The sequence below is a fragment of the Ascaphus truei genome, chromosome 6, assembly GCF_040206685.1.
Source record: "Ascaphus truei isolate aAscTru1 chromosome 6, aAscTru1.hap1, whole genome shotgun sequence".
NCBI classification, from domain to species: Eukaryota; Metazoa; Chordata; class Amphibia; order Anura; family Ascaphidae; genus Ascaphus; species Ascaphus truei.
Genome location: NC_134488.1, coordinates 105,911,228 through 105,931,857, shown reverse-complemented (window position 1 = coordinate 105,931,857; position 20,630 = coordinate 105,911,228). Strand labels below are relative to the sequence as shown.

Here is a 20,630-nt window from a genome sequence, read left to right as displayed (position 1 = left end):
TAGGGCGGTATTTGGAAAAATGTTATCTATCCTACTATGACTAGTAAACCTGCTAGTCAATTTTGAACCAATAACGAATAACTTTGGGGTTGATGCTTTAGTTCCCTTAATGTATCCTTTTGTCTAGCACCATTGTTTTATAGTTTTCCTTGTTGCTAATTCCATGTTGACTTATACAGGAGAATCATCAACTCCTCCTGGTGTTGTCTTGGGAAAGTATCTAGGAGCAAATCCTAAATTTCATAGCGATTTTGTTTGGTCTATGAAATTTCATGTGATTTCTGCACCTTTTGTAAGAGCATATCACACCCAATAAAGAAATGGTCATTCATTTAGTACAGAAGCTCTGTCTCACCCCCCCCCCAACCTGAACTAAGACATATTGCTTTTAATGTGAAAATGCAATGCACATTTTATTTATTATATAGTAAGACCTCCCAATTTTTATCGCTACAATCTCTTATCCATTTTCGAGCAACCTAACAAGGAGTTTCTTGCACTTCAATAAACAGACCCCCACATTGTTAATTTTGTCACTAAGGTTCCATAGACATACAGGCCACTTTGCATCAAATATGAGTGTCTTACACTAAAAAAGAAAGAAATTGCAGTTCATTTGCTAAGCATGTGCATCAAACAGATAGGAAGCATAAAAAATTAAAGAGATTCTATAACTTTTGTCCCTCATTATTTTTATTTGAATATATTCTTTTGAATTTCAGCAGCCATTCGTGTTTTAGGGATGAATTATGTTATTTTGTTCAGGTGCCAAAGCTTAAAACTGATTATTAGCTAAGTTAGATTATTAGCTAAGTGCATGTGCTGTTACTCTCAGAATTCAAAATATAGAGTCATGGATACCTTTGAATTTCCTACAACTTTATTCTTACATTGCACAGCCTGAGTCAGTGCTGGAACAAAACAATATATCTGCAATTGTGACTTCTATATAAGCCTATTTGGGTTTTTGTGAAATTTCAGCAGTCGCTGTAAAAATTGTCTTGTTCTGAATCAGAGTGGTGTGTCTAATAGAGATACACTGATGAAAACGTTTTATACAGAACATGTACTTATAGACCTTTTATTCGCTATGCCTTGTGGGTGTAATTTCAGTATTGTCACGTATGGCCCACCTGTGAGTACGTGACCTGCATACGGGACAAGGGTTAATACACCACTTGCAAACTGGCCCACTTTTCACCTTTGCAAAGGTCCCTCAAAACAACATCCCCCCTTAATCCGTCCCCATATACCATCTGTCATGAACAGCACACAAGTGAGCACGTGACTTAGGTATGCAACCAGGGTTAATACACATGGCTACTCTAGCCAACTTACTTTTCTCCCCTATAAAGTACTTTCAATTAGTTCATATTAACCCCTTACTCAATTGCAATCATATCTATCCACTTCTACCACCCAAGAAAAATATGAAATATGTAATTAATATATCTGCCAGAGTCTCAGATCCTTGTTCATTATAGAAAAACTATGCTCTTAAACAAAAATCTGGTGTAGCAAAATGTGTCTATATATACAGTGTTCGACAAATCACCCAAAAATCTACTCGCCCAACCAAAAAATCTACTCGCCACCTAGTCCCGCCCCCAACCCCACCCCTTGTCCCGCCCCCAACCCCGCTTTAAAATAAAATATATAAATTAAATACATTTAATAAATTCCTAGTCAGAACAACATTCGTTTTTGACAAATGTATTTATTACATTATACTACAATTAGTCCTTGTTACGTGTGTGTGTGTGTAAGTGTGTAAATGTCGGATCTAGAAATAAAAGCCACAGGTGAATGACTAGTTTCCTGAACCCCTTAACCAGTGTCTGGACGTCCCCGCTTCACAATATCTAAAGCAGCAATCCCGCCTGGGATCTTACCTGATCCGCAGTCCCTCAATGTCCAGGTACCTCATTCCCGCAATGTTATAAGTTGGAGGGGAGGTGTTCCCTACCTGTCTTCTGGGTTAGGAGGGATTCCGATGTCTTCCGTGTGAAGCTTGAGTCAGATCTGGAAGAAAGCAGTATAAGTTATTTTGGTGTAGTATATATAGGACAGTTAAGATATATAGGGTAAATAAGATATCCAGATACAGAGAGGGGGAGAGAGAGGGGGAAAGAGAGGGGGAGAGAGAGGGGGAGAGAGAGGGGGAGAGAGAGGGGGAGAGAGAGGGGGAGAGAGAGGGGGAGGAAGAGAGAGAGGGGGAGGAAGAGAGAGAGGGAGAGGAAGAGAGAGAGGGAGAGGAAGAGAGAGAGGAAGAGAGAGAGGGAGAGGAAGGAAGAGAGGGAGAGGAAGGAAGAGAGAGGGAGGGAGAGGAAGGAAGAGGGATGGAGGGAGAGGAAGGAAGAGAGAGGGAGGGAGAGGAAGGAAGAGAGAGGAAGAGGAAGGAAGAGAGAGAGGAAGAGGAAGGAAGAGAGAGGGGAGAGAAAGAGAGGGGGAGAGAAAGAGAGAGGGGAGAGAGAGACCAGAGACGGGGAGATGGGGGAGACTAGAGAGAGGGGAGACGGGGGAGACTAGAGAGAGGGGAGACGGGGGAGACCAGAGAGAGGGGAGACGGGGGAGACCAGATAGAGGGGAGACGGGGGAGACCAGAGAGAGGGGAGATGGGGGAGACCAGAGAGAGGGGAGATGGGGTGATGGAGTGACCGAGGCAGGAGTGACTGACTGACCGGGGCAGGGGTGACTGACTGACTGGGGCAGGGGTGGGTGACTGACCAGGGCAGGGGTGGGTGACTGACCGGGGCAGGGGTGGGTGACTGATTGGGGCAGGGGTGGGTGACTGATTGGGGCAGGGGTGGGTGACTGATTGGGGCAGGGGGGGTACCTCTGGTGTCACACACATACTCCCATACACACATACACATTCTCCCATATATATATACACACACACTCCCATATACACACACACCCACTCCCATATATACACACACACACACTCCCATATACACACACACACACACACATATATACACACACACACACACACACATATATATACACCCCCCCATATATACACACACCCATATATACACACACCCATATATACACACACCCATATATACACACACCCATATATACACACACACACACACCCATATATACACACACACACCCATATATACACACACACACCCATATATACACACACACCCATATATACACACACCCATATATACACACACACCCATATACACACACACACACACACCCATATATACACACACACCCATATATACACACACCCATATACACACACCCATATACACACACCCATATACACACCTATATATATACACACACATACACTCTCCCATATACACACACACACACACACACACACATTCTCCCATGCCCACACACACTCACTCTCTCTCTACACACCTTTTGGAAAGGCCGCGACCAGCACCACCACGCTCCCCCCCCCCCGCCCATCTCCTGCTCCGCGGGGACCTGAGGGGACATCCCTGCTCCCATCACCCGCCGCGCTCTCTGACGCGGGACCAGGGGGGTAGCGGGGGGGGGGGGAAGCAGGGACATGAGGGGGCATCCCCGCTCCCATCACCTGCCTCGCTCTGTGACGCGGGACCAGGGGGTAGCGGGGGGGGGGAAGCAGGGACATGAGGGGGCATCCCCGCTCCCATCACCCGCCGCGCTCTCTGACCCAGGACCGGGGGGAAGCGGGGGAAGCAGGGACATGAGGGGGCATCCCCGCTACCATCTCCATAACTGCGGGCAGCAGGAGCGCCGGGGAGGGGAGGGAGGTGGGGGAAGGCACAGATAATACTTACTGTGTCCTCCATGGGAAAGAATGGCCGCTCGTTGGGGGCTGGCTCATATAGAGCCTGGCTGCGCGCCCACAAAGCCTGGGAGCGCGCGCCAATCAGCTGTCAGGTAGGGGGAGTTTTTTTTTTCCAGCCAGCGCGAGCAGGGAAATTTCAGCGCAAGCAGGGAAATTTTAAAAAACAAACACGTGTGCTGCTTGGGCCAATATTTACTCGCCCAGGGCTTAAATCCACACGCCCGGGCGTGTAAATGTATAGGATTGTCGAACACTGTATATATATATATATTTATTTATTTATTTATAAAATGTTTTACCAGGAAGTAATACATTGAGAGTTACCTCTCATTTTCAAGTATGTCCTGAGCATAGAATTAAGATGACAAATAGTACATGGTTACAAATACAGTTACATAAGTGAACAGGGTATACATTACATACAAGATATTGCATGCACAGTTAAAGATAATACATATTATAAGCGTACGTAACAGTTACAGACCAGATTAAAATGTGAGACAGCCTTAGTTTTGAAAGAACTTAAACTGGTGGTGGATGTGAGAGTCTTCGGTAGGTTGTTCCAGTTTTGGGGTGCACGGTAAGAGAAGGAGGAGCGGCCGGATACTTTGGGACCATGAATAGTCTTTTGGAGTCAGATCTCAGATGATAAGTGCTGCATGTGGTAGGGGTGAGGAGCTTGTTCAGATAGATGGGTAGCTTGCCCAGAAAGTATTTGAAGGCAAGAAAGGAAAGGTGAACTTTGCGCCTAGACTCAAGTGATGACCAATCTAGTTCGTTGAGCATTTCGCAGTGTGTTGTAGTTGCATTTGAGAACAAAATGGTATATTGAATTGTAGAGGGTGTCTAGTTTGCTAAGGTGGATTTGGGGAGCCGAGCCGTATACTATGTCTCCATAGTCGATAATTGGCATTAGCATCTGCTGTGAGATACGCTTTCTGACCAGCAGACTTAGGGAGGGTTTGTTCCTGTAAAGAACACCTAGTTTGGCATAGGATTTGGATGTCAGGGTATCAATGTGCATCCCGAATGTTAAATGGGAGTCAAACCATATGCCCAGGTATTTAAAACTAGTAACAGGAGTTAGGGTGGTGTTAGCGTTGGTTCTGATCTGGAGCTCAGTCATTGGAAGCTTTAAAAATGTAGTCTTGGTCCCAAATACCATTGTTACAGTCTTGTCAGTGTTTAAAAACAGTTTGTACTGGGAAATCCAGTTTTTGAGTCTCAAAAAGTCAGACTGAAGAGTCTAAATATTATATATATATATATATATATATATATATATATATATATATATATATATATATATATATATATATATATACAGTGCTTCAGATTACAGAAAAAGATTATTGAAAAGAACATACAGGTACAATAAATGCAGAACAGTTTCCTAAAATAAAACATAAAACAGAAATCCCTATATAGTATGTTACCATATGTCATAGGGAACAGAATACACATTGATTGTTCCCCTTCAATGATTGGGTTGTGCTCATAAAAGAACACGGAAGAAACACACAGATTTTTACTCAATATCCTACAACCATACATAGTACTGTAAGGGGGTCACTCCCGGTTCCCCTGATTTTCCTTTGCCCCCTGCCTTACCCCTGTGGCAGTGGGGGAAGGGGACGGCGACTTCCCCCTGCGGGCACCGCCCTCTTGGTTTTGGCGCGAGCTTCGCCAATGCGCAGTAAAGATCGCACACACGGTCCCCATAGAAAAGAGCTTTGCCAAGGACTACAATTCCCAGCAGCCTCAGGGGACTGCACTTTCACCCTTGTCACAGGCAGCATTGAAGCCAATAGAGCTGGCAGATTCTCATGCTGCAGAGTTGCAACAATGTTGTGTGCAGACAGGGTTTTTGTCAGTTGCAGCACGTTGGGCAGTCAGAGACTGGAGCAGCCCAGGGAAGGAGGTAGGGCACAGGAGTCAGGGACTCCCTGTACTAGGCCAGCACCCCCAGGGCCCGAGATAGCTCAGCTCCCCAGTAAGGTGAGTGTTGCCAGGGACAGCCCTCAGGTTAGGGACCCTGCCACTTACATTAGTGGGAGCTGGGAAAGAAAGGTTACAGAGAGTTGGAGTCAGGGAGCTGTGAGGGAAGGAAGGGTGCGGGGAGCGAGTTCAGCTCCTGCCCCATATAAGTACCTACACCCCAGGTAGGCCCCAACTCCCCACTAGTTTAGTGGGTAAATGCTTAGGGAGGCCCAAGATAGGGACGCTGCCCTTAGTGTAGAGTGCTGCCTTGTCAGAGTCACGGCCCACGTTCTCTCCAAGAGTGCGGGACATTGGGTGGGATTCTCGGGACACTGGGTGGGATCACCTGGTGTTGGGGAAGCGTCCTGCGCGACGCTGTAGGTGTCTCCTCTAGAGAGGGACACAGGTTATATAAAGGTATTGCGTAATATGTTATATTGCTTGTTAGTAAAGTCACTCGTTAATATATATATTCCCGTGTATGTGATTATTGTATTGTCCTGCGAGGAACCACTCCCCCTCTGGTGGGAGCCATCGCAGGTGGAGGCGCTGAATTGAGTAAGTGGTTACCCCTAGTATAATTGCCCCAGGTTCCCCGTGGCGGAAGCTCAGCCCTCCTGTGAGCCAACAGGTAATGCACCACACCTATGGTAACACCGTATGTTCCTTGCACCCACATCAGATCTGCGATTGGGGGGGGGGGGGGGGAATACCCGTTACATATATATATATATATAAATATATATATATATACACAGTGCTTCAGATTACAGAAAAAGATTATTGAAAAGAACATATAGGTACAATAAATGCAGAACAGTTTCCTAAAATAAAACATAAAACAGAAATCCCTATATAGTATGTTACCATATGTCATAGGGAACAGAATACACATTGATTGTTCCCCTTCAATGATTGGGTTGTGCTCATAAAAGAACATGGAAGAAACACACAGATTTTTACTCAATATCCTACAACCATACATAGTGAATGACAGATTCTTGGTGGAGTATGAGAAGTTTTGTAATCGCTTCTTGATAGTCAGTGGGAGTGGGGGTGGGGGGGGGGGGGGGGGGAGAGGCGGAAGAACAACAAAGAAAATCAGTGTCACATGCTACCTAATGTAACACTGCATACTTAGCGGACATTCTTTATCAAACTTCTACTGGGAACAATCCTGTCAGGGCTGTGTTTTTTGTTTTATTTGTTTGAAATGTCAATGTGACTCATCTTGCAAAGATGAAGATAGAGATCTGAGCCCATCATAGCAAACCAAAAAGTTAGAGGGACGTTTTGCTCTCTGCAATGGGTTTAAGAGATCAACTGATTTGCAAATTAAGATATACATAGAAAATGTCACAATGCACAAGTGTAATGAAGTGAGACCTGTGGCAAAACTGGAGTCACAACTAAGGGGGTACTGATTAAAAGAAAATCTGTAGTACAATTGACGTTGTCACTGGGCGTCAATGTATCAAGGTCTTTGCTGCAAGTTTCGTGCCGTGTGTCAGCTTTCCATTTCAGGTGTGCCACTAGGAGGAGTTACATGATGCATGGCGCACAGATTATAATGAGATGTACCAATTTCTGCGTCACCCTGCGCCACTTTTGTATCTTGAGATGACAAAGCCTTTCCTGGCTAATAATTTGCATAAATCGTAGGAAATACATTTTTTTTTTTTTAACATTTGATGCAAAAGCAAGAGGAAAATGGAGCAATGAGTCAAAACAAACGTCTCTTTGCACACTCTTTACAATGTACTCCAATGTCTCCTAGACGTGGGAAATAGGTTTGTGCTATGGACGACCCTTTAACCCCTCGCCATGCAAGCCAAACGGTATCAGTAGAGATTCCATGTTATTTAGCCGGACAAAAAAACATTTTCTGCTTTCTCCCTGATATACATTCACTCAACCCAATGTAAATCAATGACAGATGGGGTCAATTATTTTCATATATATTTATGTCATAAGAAGAGAATTGGTGAGTGTACCCTTGTGGTGTCCAATCACTTGTTACACATCATGGCCCTTAATTAGATTAATGATTACAGCGCTTTAATCCAGCTTTATATTTTAAACTTTGCTAAATTCTGGCACACTAATTTTGACCATATTTAAAGTTGTTGTTTTTTTGAGAATAAATAAGACAGGTTTCCTATATAATTCCTGTTCATTTCTATGGTAAACATCACAGACCATATAAATACCAGTAATATAAGCCCAGGCTACATAAATTAATTCTACTCTAGTTATAAAAAAAACCTCATTGTTGTTAGAAAAAAAGCCAGTCACAATGACCTGTAAACCTGTTTAAAATGCAATGTATATTTTTTTTAACGCTATCGTTAAATCGCTACAGCACAGTTGAGTCCAGTTGCAAGACCACCCACTCATACCAACGTGGAACAGGCAATTGTTTACTACATGTACATGACAAAACAAATAGACATACAGATATGATTGATTTTCCATAAGTCGACACATCAAACAGGTAAATGTAGCTTGCCCTATGCATAGCTCAGATTTGTCCATGTGTGGTTGAACCTGTTGTACCTGTCAACTTTCTCCTCCCTCATTCCAACGGTTCACCTTAAAAAGAGAAGACGCAACAAACAGCCCCCAGATTCCTCCAAGTTAGAGTGCCGCTTGGAGAGTGCTGTCCTGGGAACAGGAATATTAGCACAGTCATAGGCACCTAACTTGGAAAGTGCAGAGCGGCGACCGTGTGAGCTACTATTGTAGCTACTTGGCTGACACCATGAGCATCCTACCCATCCTAGTTCTGTCTGCTCTTTGCCTGTTTGCCAATGTATCCGGTGAAGTTGGAGGTAAATATTTTTTAAGCCTTACTAAAATTAAAGTGTGGTCATTGTCTTAGCATATGATGAAAAAGCAGGAAGACTATCCATGCATAGACCATTCTGGGCCATTAGGCTGCCCAACCAACATTTACAACTGTTACTATTTATTGAAAATAAGGATTTCCATGACCGTATTGCGGTTTTTACTAGCTAAATAAAAACAAAATCTGTCTGTCTGTCTGTCTGTCTGTCTGTCTGTCTGTCTGTCTGTCTGTCTGTCTATCTATCTATCTATCTATCTATCCATCTATCCATCCATCTATTGTATCTATCGTATCTATTGTATCTATCTATCTCTGTATGTATTTACATCTTATTTGTTTAAAAAATGTTTTACCAGAAAATAATACATTGAGAGTTTCCCCTCTTTTTCAAGTATGTCAAGTATGTTCACTTAACTATTACTATCTATCTTTATCTCTATACGGTTTCTGCAAAAAAAAAAAAAAAATTAATTTAGCAAGAGAAAATAACTGGAATGATTATGCTTTGACTTGTAGAATTGGTCAATCTTTAAGGATTGGTCAGTCGTTCTTTAAAATGGAAAACAAAGTAGACAGAAGGGATTGTACAATGTTTCTACTGTAGGTAACATACATCACTGTGTTGTTTCCGAAATTAGGCAATTTAATGGAACTTATTTCTCAAAAATAATACAAAGGGTGAACAAAGTGACCCATAAATGACCACTAAAAACCTTCACAATTTGCAGTGGGGTGTGCTCCCAAGTTTTTGCCTTGAAAGAAATTGCATAAGCAGCTGGTCAGTCAGTGGGCCTTATTTACTAGGCAGTGGTCACTGAGTGAATTGACATGTGCTCCAGTGATGTCCATCTCTGTGGTCTGTTCTGGGTTTCCAGTGGATTCACTATGATGCCTGCACGCAGAATCAGCATGCAACAGGAAATCAAGTAGATTGCCAATGAAGAAAAAATAGACCAGCACAACCACGGATCAGTGTATGAATGTTTAAAAGAATAGCAGCACACAATGCTCATTTGCATAGACGATGTAACGATCGATCACTTCAAGAGGTGCGGTGCAGAGGTAGATATTTGGATGGTGCTATTAACGTTGATATGTGGGAATATATCTACAGTACCTCTGCACCGCGCCTCTTGAAGTGATCGATCGTTACATTTTATATGTAAGTGAGCATTGTGTGCTGCTATTCTGTTAAATATTCTTATATTCATATATTGATGTCTGGTTCAGCTTGTTTATTTTTTTCCTTATCAATCTACTTTAGAAACCCCCTTGTGAGAAACAGAGGAGACAAGAACTCCTACTTCTTAGGCTACGGCCCCAGTCCTCCCTGCCGCACGTGCGCCTGGCGGCATGGCGCCGCGTGCAATGACTACAGCCCAGATCGTCGGTCTGTACGGAGCGCGGGGGGTGGGGGGGACGGGACACGACACACACATGCACACAGCCACTGGGGCCTGTCCCATAGAGGACTGGGCTGTAGTGTGGGGCGCGCCTTATGGGGGAACTCAGCCTTGTGGACACACCACACCACTCATCTTTCATGGACGGATAACTTTCTTTCTATTCACAATGAGAGGTTAAGCTGAGCACAGTTATTTTCTTTTTGTCAACAAATCAAGTAGAACAGGCTTTGTTCACTCTACTTCTGGTGAGAAAAAGCAAGGCTGAAATAAGCATCCCAACATACAGTATATAAAAAAAATGCCTATATACTAACATGACTCACCCACATATTTTTGAACCATTAACACGTTCAGAAAATGTTGTGCATGATTGCAAACTAATTACCACTGTATGTAAATTGAAAGGTCTTATTATAGAATGTTTAACAACAATAAAAAATGAACATGCAAAGGGAAAACTAAAACTGTTAGGGACTTATTCCATAAATCCTGAAGCAGATGATTGGCTGACAATTAATAATAAATTATGTTTGTGTGTACAAGAGAAACAAGCGCACACACCCTAGTGCATTACCCAAAAATATGAACAATTTATTAAAAGAGAGGGGGAGACAAATGCACACTTACAAAAAACAAGATACAATTGAGCATTGAATCAGAGCTCTGATACCGGCTGTAGACTCCAAAGTCAGCTGGAGAAATCCTCAATCGATAATGCCATGTACAGCAGCAGGGGACCCATGGGCCTTTAATTCTGTCTACGACATCCAGAATTGAACGAAACCATCCTCTTTGGAGTCAGTGTGATACAGTAGCACACACACAAGCAACAAGACTTCAGCGTCCGCGTTTTAAAGGGACTCCCGTGTGCTCTGTAATCAGCTGTTTAGGCAGGAGATCTCGTGCATGGGTCAGCACGGCGTCGTATCAAGCCGATATATATATATATATATATATATATATATATATATATATATATATATATATATATGTATACTCATTGCATATTTAGCCTTTTTAATACTGATGTTAATTGTGATGTCTATTTTCATATAGTTTTTGAAACGTAATACATACATATATAAGCTACGACTTGCAAAACAAGTCCATAAAAAGATAAAGAAATAGTTTACATAGAGCATTGCTGCGGTGGCATGTCAACCTATGTGTTAAACCATCATAAATCACTCATTCTTAGCAAACCCCGCTTTTCTGGTCTAACTAGTTATTGCATTAGCACGGGATTCTTCTGTTAAATATGCAGTTTCTCACTTCCTTCTATGCTATTAAAGTTGACACATAGGGGCAGATTCATCAAGACACAGCATGAATTATAGCGCCTCGGATTTGGCAGTAACACCCACTGGCGTTAATGCTATATCAGGGGCACTAAACCATATTGGTGCTTGTAATAATTATGCCCCATAATCTAACATCTCATTGCAGATCATACAAACACTTATATTCTGCTGGAGTTTTATTACATCACATTAGAGTATTTGATCAATTGGTATTATTTTGACTTCTGGCTCATGTAAGTATGCTAATGGTCCCAGGATTTACACAAATGCTGCACATGGGACCATTATTACTACACAGCGAGAGCCGTTGCTGATCATTACAGACTACTCAGTTTAACGTCCATTAACAATTGCTACCGCCTACTGGTGCTTAGTGACTAGTCTTTTTAGCACCACATCACAAACAAAAATAATAATAATTAAAAAAAAAGGCGTATATGTCTGCAGAAGTCATAAAGGTAATTTTAAAACATAAACAACACGTGTGTTAATCTTAAATCACCGATCATGAATTGCACTTTTAATAGCCTTTGATCTTATCAAATGATTTAATGTTGACAGAGATAATGGTAGCCTGAAGCTAGAAAAGAGCTCACGGTGTATAACAACAGGTGTATGTGCAACAATAGGTGCTCCTGGTCCAATGCTGTGGTTCACAGATGCACTTAAATTGGGAAATCTTGGTCGTAAAACGGCCCGATCGCATATATGGCTCATATTCTATAAAGTGCACTATTATCCACTGACATGCACAGAAAGCCCCATTGAAGTCAGTGGGACTTTATAAGATAAGTGCTAAGAGGGTCATATACCAAAAGTGCCGCAAGTGGCAGCACTCAAGCAAATTGATGGACATTGCTCTTCTATTTACGAAAGGTAGCAAACGTGAAGAATCATTTAGAAGAACATTTTCTATAATGTATGTGCTACAACATTAAAGGGATATCTGCTTGTGTGTCACAATGTAACAGGATCCCTAAACTGTGAGTAGGGGTATTGAAGGAAGGTATCTCAACCCCAGGTTGAACTTGGCTGTGCTCCATTAGAGTTTTAGCCACTCCTGGGGGATGATGCAAAGTGGTCCTGCTTTGGCAGCTACAGTATACAAAGCCAACCATCAGAGAGCAAGGTCAGGCGAGAAAGTAAAAGCAGAGATTGGAAGCAGGTCCCTTTGCCCGGGGAAAAGTCAAGTGCACAAAGGGGGTCTTTCGTTTTGTGGTCTGCAATGCATTGTTTAGTAGTCATTACAGCAGCAAGAAGTCCATGGAGATCAGCAGAGATTGGCACAAGACCCGTGATAGACAATTCTTTCCATTCATCACTCCACACTGCCACCAGGGGGCACCAGCAACATTTTGTCTGTGTGATTGCTGCACATTCACTGGAGAAATATACATTGCAGAGCTGAACTGTAAGAATTCAGTAAAATATACAATAGCCACACAGCACCATGATGATAGCCAAGATATACTAATAATGTAAGGGTGCCTGGGCAACTAAGAGGAACCCCTCTTCCCCCAAATATATTACATAGGACCAAGTGGTTCCCAGCACTCCAATGCAGGTCAAATTGACAAAATACAATATTTGACTTGTGCATAGATTATGTATAATAACAAGTGCAACATATACAATGTAATAAGTGTATATAAATATATAAACCACTGGTCAGACACAGTATGTAGATATACAGAAAAAATACACTGGTCAGACATGTAAATATACAAATATATATAAAATGATACACAGAGAGACACTTATCTACCACATGCAGTTAGGTAGAAGAGATAAATGGTATTTGTCTCCAGAATATTATGTTAGCGTCCAATTTGAGAGTATGAAAACTCAAAAGCACAAAAATAGCCAAGGTCAAGGACTCTAATACAGTTACTTTATCTCAATTTAACTTACCATATCTGCAACGCGTATCCCCAATCCCCAAAGGTGCATTGTGCAACAATGTCCTGGCATATTCCTTATACATGGACATCCTTCATTTATTTTAATAATACATTAATATCAATGAAATATGAATTAATATTGTTGAGGTATATATGTATGGATATATGCTATTGTACACCCATACTTCATCGAGTCATTATTACATTATATACCATATAATTAAGTGAAAAATGTAATACGTGTAACAATGATACAATTCTCAATATTATAGCAGGATTTGCATTAGCTTTTAGTAACGCACCGGAAAATCTCCGTTAATAGTGCCCTTAGTAACGCCTTAAAGTTTGACCAACACGCATGCGCAGTGTATTGGAAACAAGTCATCCCCGCTCCTACAGGTAACTTTAGGAGGGTGGTTTTGCTAAGGACCTTATTTATGCATATGATTAGCTTTGAGGATCCCCTTTAAATGAAGGAAAAATAGCGTCCGTTACTTAATTAGGTAAAGTAACGTTATTTGCTCTTATTTAGCGCACTTCTGAGGATCTAACCCCTAAGTCTGCCCTTTACTCATTCTTTCTCTCTATTTTGATCTTTTTTCTCATTATTTCTCGGGATTCTTTCCCATTCGCTCGACGCCATTGCTTTTTTTGCAGATGGCATTTAGTGTGCTAATTTATATTATTCCCCAGAACCCTAACCTACAATGTAATCCCTGTATAAAGTGACAATGGGCTGGAGCAGGGATTTTATGTTGTTCCTGGTATAGTGGATTTTTTGTTACTTTTCTTATCCACCATCATCTTCTTGTGTCTGATATGTGACCACTACCAACTCTATAATGCAGTATGTGCCACTGGTTTACTACAAAATAATCTTTGCTTTACAAATTTTGTAATATAGCAGGTGGGAAAGCTGTAGGAAAATAGGCAGTGCTCGGATAATAATGGTGCCAGCGCATGTTACCACTGGGACACCTGTTTTCACCTGTTTTCAGTTATTTTGTCCAAAAAGACTCGAGCATTTCAAATAAAGGTTGTACATTCAGATACACAAAACTCTTCACTACTAAAGAGGCAACTAAGGATGTTGAATGCATTGCAGGTGCTCTCTCTAGTATAGTATGTCTTTATTTATATATAGCGCCATTAATGTACATAGCGCTTCACAGTAGTAATACATGGGGTAATTAAATAAATAACAGATAATATAAACAGATCATGGGAATAAGTGCTTCAGACATAAAAGTAACATTAAGGAAAAGGAATCCCTGCTCCGAGGAGCTTACAGTCTAATTGGTAGGTAGGGAGAACATAGAGTGACAGTAGGAGGGAATTTTGGTAAGTAGTGAGGACTAAGGTTAATACAGTCGCAGCTTTATTACTACTGAAGCTTCAATATCCGCCGCCCCTAGGCACTTGCCTGAGTCGGGCCGCCTCCTTGCTGCCGCCCTCCTCCTCCTTTCGGAATCCCAGCGTCAAATGACACCGCGACGCTGTCGGCGCATTGCCATGGAGACGCGCCGTCATGACATCATTTGACATCAAGATGTCACGTTGCCATGGCAAGGAGACGTCGTGTGACGCCATGTTCGTGACACCCCTGACGCCGGGACTCCAAAGGAGGCAGAAAAAAGGCGGCTGACACAGTGCATTCCTGTTAGGTCCGATAGGCCCGTAGAGGCAAAATCATATGGAGTCTGCAATTTTTGCCGACCCCTAATTTTACCGCTCTAGGCCCCGGCCTAACGGGCCTAATGGAAAATCTGACACTGGCCATATGCACCCTGCTGCAGACACAAGTAGATTGTAAGCTCTTTGGGGCAGGGACTCCGTTTCCTTTACTTCGTGTTTGAAGCGCCTATTCCCCTTACCTCTTACACCCCATGATAAGCTCTGTACAAATAAAGATATACATACATAGATGTAAACCAGAAACATCAGGATTATTGGTGAGTATCATGGAGTCAGGACTCCCGGGGGCTACAGTATGTGACACACTGCAGAGGTGAGAGGTTCATGGCATGATTGTGAAAAGAACACACATGACTTTTTGCTCTGTAAATACAAGGTCTCATATACTGTAGGGTTTAGTTTTCGTTTGTGCCATTACTAATATTGATTTTTCCCCCTCCCCAGCAGCGAGCTGCAATTACAAAGGCAAAGCCTACCAACATGGAGATGTAATTACTGACGATTGCCAAATATGGTAAGACATCTTGTGCCAAAAGTACTTTAAACACTATTATTACACCTATGATGGTTTTCATCTGGTATTGTTACTACTTTGAGTATTTGGAGGTGTATATTCATTTATCCCTTGTCATTTAATGTAAAAAATGACATGTTTTACACAATGTGATGACAAGTTTGAGGAAGTGAATAATGATGTATTTTATTTTCCCCGGCAGCGAATGTGAAAATGGAGATGTCAAGGATTGTGCATTCAATTTAAACTGCTCCGGTAAGGGTTAATTTGTTCGAATTTTAATTTGACTTGCAAAATAATCTATTCCTCAAGTAAATTCCTTTTGTAGTACTTTATGTCCTTGCCCTATATGTGAGAGCTAAAGTCCAAGCAGGGTGTTTGCCCCAAAATAGGCAAATAAGATTAAAAAACTGTAATAAGAAACACTGCTCATCTTGACTATGTAAAAACCCTTTAATTATACTAACCTCACAGCACAGAATTAAGAGGCATGTAAATAATTTGCTCTGCTCATTCTGTTGTACATTGGTGCTTAGTAATGAATTGAAAATTAAACAAAACCCCCCAAATAAACACCCTAAGAATGTTATTTTTTTATGCCAGAGGTTTGCCTGGAAATTGTACAATGCTAATCATATTCTTAAACACCATTTAAAATAAATAAATACATTATTTGCTTCTTACCGATTTACCAGATGGATTATTGCGCAAGAAAGCATTTTGTTTAAATCATACAAAACTTATCAGCAATTTATAATTAGAAAGCCAAACCAAATAGTGGCCTTTCGGTGACTTTTAATGCGCCCATATATTTTTAATTTTGATCATTCTCTATGTAGAATTAGAATTTCCTTTCACTTGCACCTAAACGAATGCTTTTCATGAGGAAGCTGGTGGAAACCATATATACAGATCCGTGAAATCCTATTTATCTGTAATGTATCTAACATATGAATGCAGCCTCCCTCTTATTCTGCAACGCCACAATTGACCAATTTAAGTGTCACTTCTGGTCCACAACCCCCAAATTCACCCATTTCCATCTGTGCACTCTGGCAGCCCTGTATTCAATTGTCTCTCGTTGCTGTATTTTTAAACAGAGAAGAAAGTGAGTACCAAAAATCCAAATGAAGACTTCATTAATTATGAAGACGACCCAAGTGTCTTTGGAAGCAGCAAAGGAAGTGAACCTGCCCCCCGCCGTGAGAAGCGTTCCAGGGAGGGAAAACACGAGGTCAACATCAATGGGAGGAAAGGTAGCTAGCACATTCCACGTTGGACCGTTTGATCCAAAATACAGTACTTTATACATTATCTGCTATTTCCTTTCATACCAAAGAGCTTTATTACTGCAGGTTTAAAAATCCCGGAGCAAAAACTGTTTAACTTCCCATATAGAAAAAAAATAAATACTATTTTGTTTTGGGTGCATTAAATGGAGATTGTAACTCACCATACACAGTGCCATTTTCTTCTTGTGCATTCATTTCTACATGTAGAAAGGGATATAATGTAGTCTTGTGCAGTTGTGTACTGTACTGTACCTTGTTGTGCCTACCAATATGGGTTGAAATACTCTATAGGTGTCTAACTGTTTCCTTCTGTCTAATTCAGAAAGCAAAGAGTCTGGGAGCTTCGAATTGGCAGGTAGCATTGGTCAGCACAGTAGCCATGAAGCCTACAGCCGCAGTGGAGCAAAGGTCGCCATCGTTGGAGGAAAAGGTTCTGGTGATATTCTAGGTGACTTTAAGAAATTATCCGAGGGTCGAGAGGCACAAGGCGGAAAGCGTGAGTAGAAACCCGTTCACTTTCCATCCTGTTCTAGATTGTCAGACCCATAAGCAGCACTTACTGTATCTAAACCATCTCTTCTTCATGTGAGATAACGGAATACAGACGTTGTGCCTCTAACTAGACATGATATACTTACACATTTGTGCTTTTTAAACAAAAAAAGCAATACGTCAGCGCCTAGTTTAGGGTTGCAAAGCCTGTGTAATGAAGGCTGCTCGATCCCATTAGAGGTGAATTTGTGGGCAAAAATAACCCGCACTCATACTACCTTCTTTGTGCCTCACATTTTCCACTACTGCGAGCAAAAAGATAACCATGTTAAACAATTATTGCTATATTAGGTTTTAAGTCGTGCTTCTTTTACTTGAATTGGGGGATTTCAGATTACATTTTAATGTTGAACACACTTCTTTTTTGCCCCTAGGAACCAAGGCGTAACTGGAAAAATGCTGTGGCAGAACAGTAGCACCGTATGTATCAAAGAAAACAAATCCTATTCATTTAATAGGATCTTTCTCTGATACATACTGTATGGTTCAGATTTTGTGCCATCGAATTGCACCACTTCTGCCTTAAAGCTGCAGTTCAAGTTGCCATTTAAAAAAAAAATATATATATATATATGTTTCCCATTTAATATGTGCATCAATACAATCTGCACACTGACAACTGATTAGCTAAGCTGCAGATCGATCCGTTCTCCTGTGATCGACTGTAATCGAACACTTGCTCCGGGTTATTTAATTCAGTTCTTGCACGGCATTTTGGGCAATGTAGTTCCTAGAATATGATTGACTGGGCAGTTACTAGATACAATTGGTGCACTGCTAGAGAGAGGGCGGGGTTCAAGAGCCAAAACCTATCAGAAGGGGAAGGGGGCTGTCACTTTGGAAATGCTTCCTACATTAGAAACATTAAAAATGTCTTTAATGCTACAAGTATTTTCTCATAGTGCAGAACTGATTTATTATTAAAAAACAAAACAAAAAAACACATGTAGGATATTGCTTGAACTGCTGCTTTAATAAAAATGCATTTTTGTATTTAATTTGCTTTTCAAACACAGATCCAAATTTATGATAAGATAATAGAATAAGTGAAATCTACCTTTTTTGATAATGAGATAGGACACGATACTCAATTACCTTTCTAAAGGCCCTTTACCCATCACTAGATGGATGTTGCTGCAATGTTATTTTCACAAAGAACCATAGGCACCTTGTGGTATGACTGACTCCAGGTTCTGAAATTAAATGCAACATTAAATAGCAGCAGTATTACCTATGTTAATAAAAACCAATGTCCTTTATAAACTAATAGTTATGGATAACAATGAATGTGTCAGAAGCAGAAAAGCACCTTGGCACAGCCACAAACACATTTTTCCTTCGATGCCTATTCAGAGTAAATTATGTCACCAAAAATATATACTCACTCCTGTTTTCAATGTGGTATTTACAGCGCTGAAACTTAGGCATGGTTCTGTTTGTTTTTTGTTTCATTTGAAATAGAAACTAAAGTAAATACCAGCTACCACGTGGAAAGTGTAATTGGTGGTCATAGTGGCAGCAGTGAGAGCAAAAACGTGGTACAAATCGGCAAACATCAGGAAATTCGGGTCGGATTTGGGAAGGGGAAAAACAAAGAAGAGAAGGGTAAGTACTGTAGTAACTTCTGTTAATGCATTATTCCATTCTACTGGCATTGGGCTTTGGTTTTCTTTGTATTCTGTTTATTTTTTTTTAAAGAAGATTACACAATGTCCGGCAATATCAAATCTTGTGAGTTACATACAGTATATGGTGGCTATATACCAAAGCTCAAGAAATGAGTGACTTGACAAGTATTACATGTAATATGCAGAACAAATACTATAGCAAGTAATGCAAAATGTGTGCATGGCATAATATTTACGGCTTCCTTGGTTATTTCAGTCACCATCGGAGAACTTTTGGGTCTATGTATCAATGCAAAGGAAGGTTTCTTTTGATGCGCTGCACAATTAGCTGCTTGCAGTTGTGGCAAATATACATTTGACACATACAGTATTGTTAGGAAGGTTTATAATACCGGTAATTAAAACATGTCAGAGTTTTTGACACAGCTTAAAAGGATACATTGAATATCTTTTGAGGGCTAAATCAACATTTCTGATATCCTCCCAATATGTTGTGTCACTTTCAATAGACTGATTTGTTTGAAAACAAAACAATGTCAAACCTGAGTTACAGTAAGAGAATATATCGATTAATGTCAGTCACATATTCAATGCTGTCCCCACTTATACATTATCTGCCGTTTCCTTTCATATCACGAGCTTTATTACTGCAGGTTTAAAAAAACCCAGAGCAAAAACTGTTTAACTTCCCACATAGAAAAAAAAAATACTATTTTGTTCTGGGTGCGTTAAATGGAAATTGTAACTCGTCACCATACACATACACAGTGCCATTTTCTTCTTGTACATTCATTTCTACATGTAGCAACAGATATAATGTAGTGTTGTGCAGTTGTGTACCTTGTTGTGCCTATCAATATGGGTTGAAATACTCTATAGGTGTCTAACTTTTTCCATCTGTCTAATTCAGAAAGCAAAGAGTCTGGCAGCTTCGAATTGGCAGATAGCATTGGTCAGCACAGTAGCCATGAAGCCTCCAGCCGCAGTGGAGCAAAGGTCGCCATCGTTGGAGGAAAAGGTCATCGAGAGGCACAAGGTGGAAAGCGTGAGTAGAAACCCGCACACTTTCCATCCTGTTTTAGATTGTCAGACCCATAATCAGCACTTCTCCAAACCCCCAGGGGAGCGATGATGAATGTCATGTAAAGAAAAACATTACATAGTGCAATAATGATAAATACAGTGAAAATGAAATAATAAAGGGGAGCTCCAAAATCCCTACTCACAATTGAGTAGAAGTATAGAAGCAGTAATCCAACTAGTGGCAATGATGTCCCTGGATGGTGTGACAGTAGGGTCAGCAATCTCGAGCAGAGAGAAACAAAGCCATAGTGCAGGTCACATCAAATATTTATAAAACAAAGAAACTTATAAATGAAGGCTTACACTAAGAAGATGAGTAATGGGCAGGGTAAGTATATGTTGTAGCTTTGTGGTAAGTCGCGATCTCACCGCTCCACCACTGTACCGCCCGCGCCGTCAGTCACTTCCGCATCCATCTTGTTCCTCTGTCGTCACTTCCGGTCGCGTGAAATCGCCCGCCGGAGCCGTCAGAGGATGTCTCAGGGATGTCTCTCTCTCGGGGTCTTGCCGCAAGCCACGCTCTACGCGTTTTGCCGTACGCAAATGACGGCTTCCTCAGGAGTGGCTAACTAGATATTGCGTTAGATATAAATATAATGACGCTATATCAATATCTATT

At 41.2% G+C, this 20,630-nt stretch overlaps 1 protein-coding gene across 7 annotated transcripts in view; it reads left to right on the top strand.

Moving 5' to 3' along the window:
- Positions 1–8,405: 8,405 nt before the first annotated feature.
- The window catches only part of LOC142497578 (uncharacterized), an 80,457-nt gene continuing 68,232 nt past the window's right edge, over positions 8,406–20,630 (top strand). For 5 of the 7 annotated variants that reach the window (XM_075605582.1, XM_075605579.1, XM_075605580.1 and 2 more), the window contains exons 1-7: positions 8,406–8,622; positions 15,387–15,456; positions 15,659–15,711; positions 16,557–16,712; positions 17,071–17,244; positions 18,762–18,905; positions 19,839–19,973. In XM_075605582.1, coding sequence (XP_075461697.1) covers positions 8,553–8,622; positions 15,387–15,456; positions 15,659–15,711; positions 16,557–16,712; positions 17,071–17,244; positions 18,762–18,905; positions 19,839–19,973 — 802 coding nt within the window. In that variant the 5' untranslated portion in view covers positions 8,406–8,552. The remainder of the gene's footprint in view (positions 8,623–15,386; positions 15,457–15,658; positions 15,712–16,556; positions 16,713–17,070; positions 17,245–18,761; positions 18,906–19,838; positions 19,974–20,630) is intronic. The other 2 variants (XM_075605577.1, XM_075605578.1) reach the window with 2 other exon arrangements.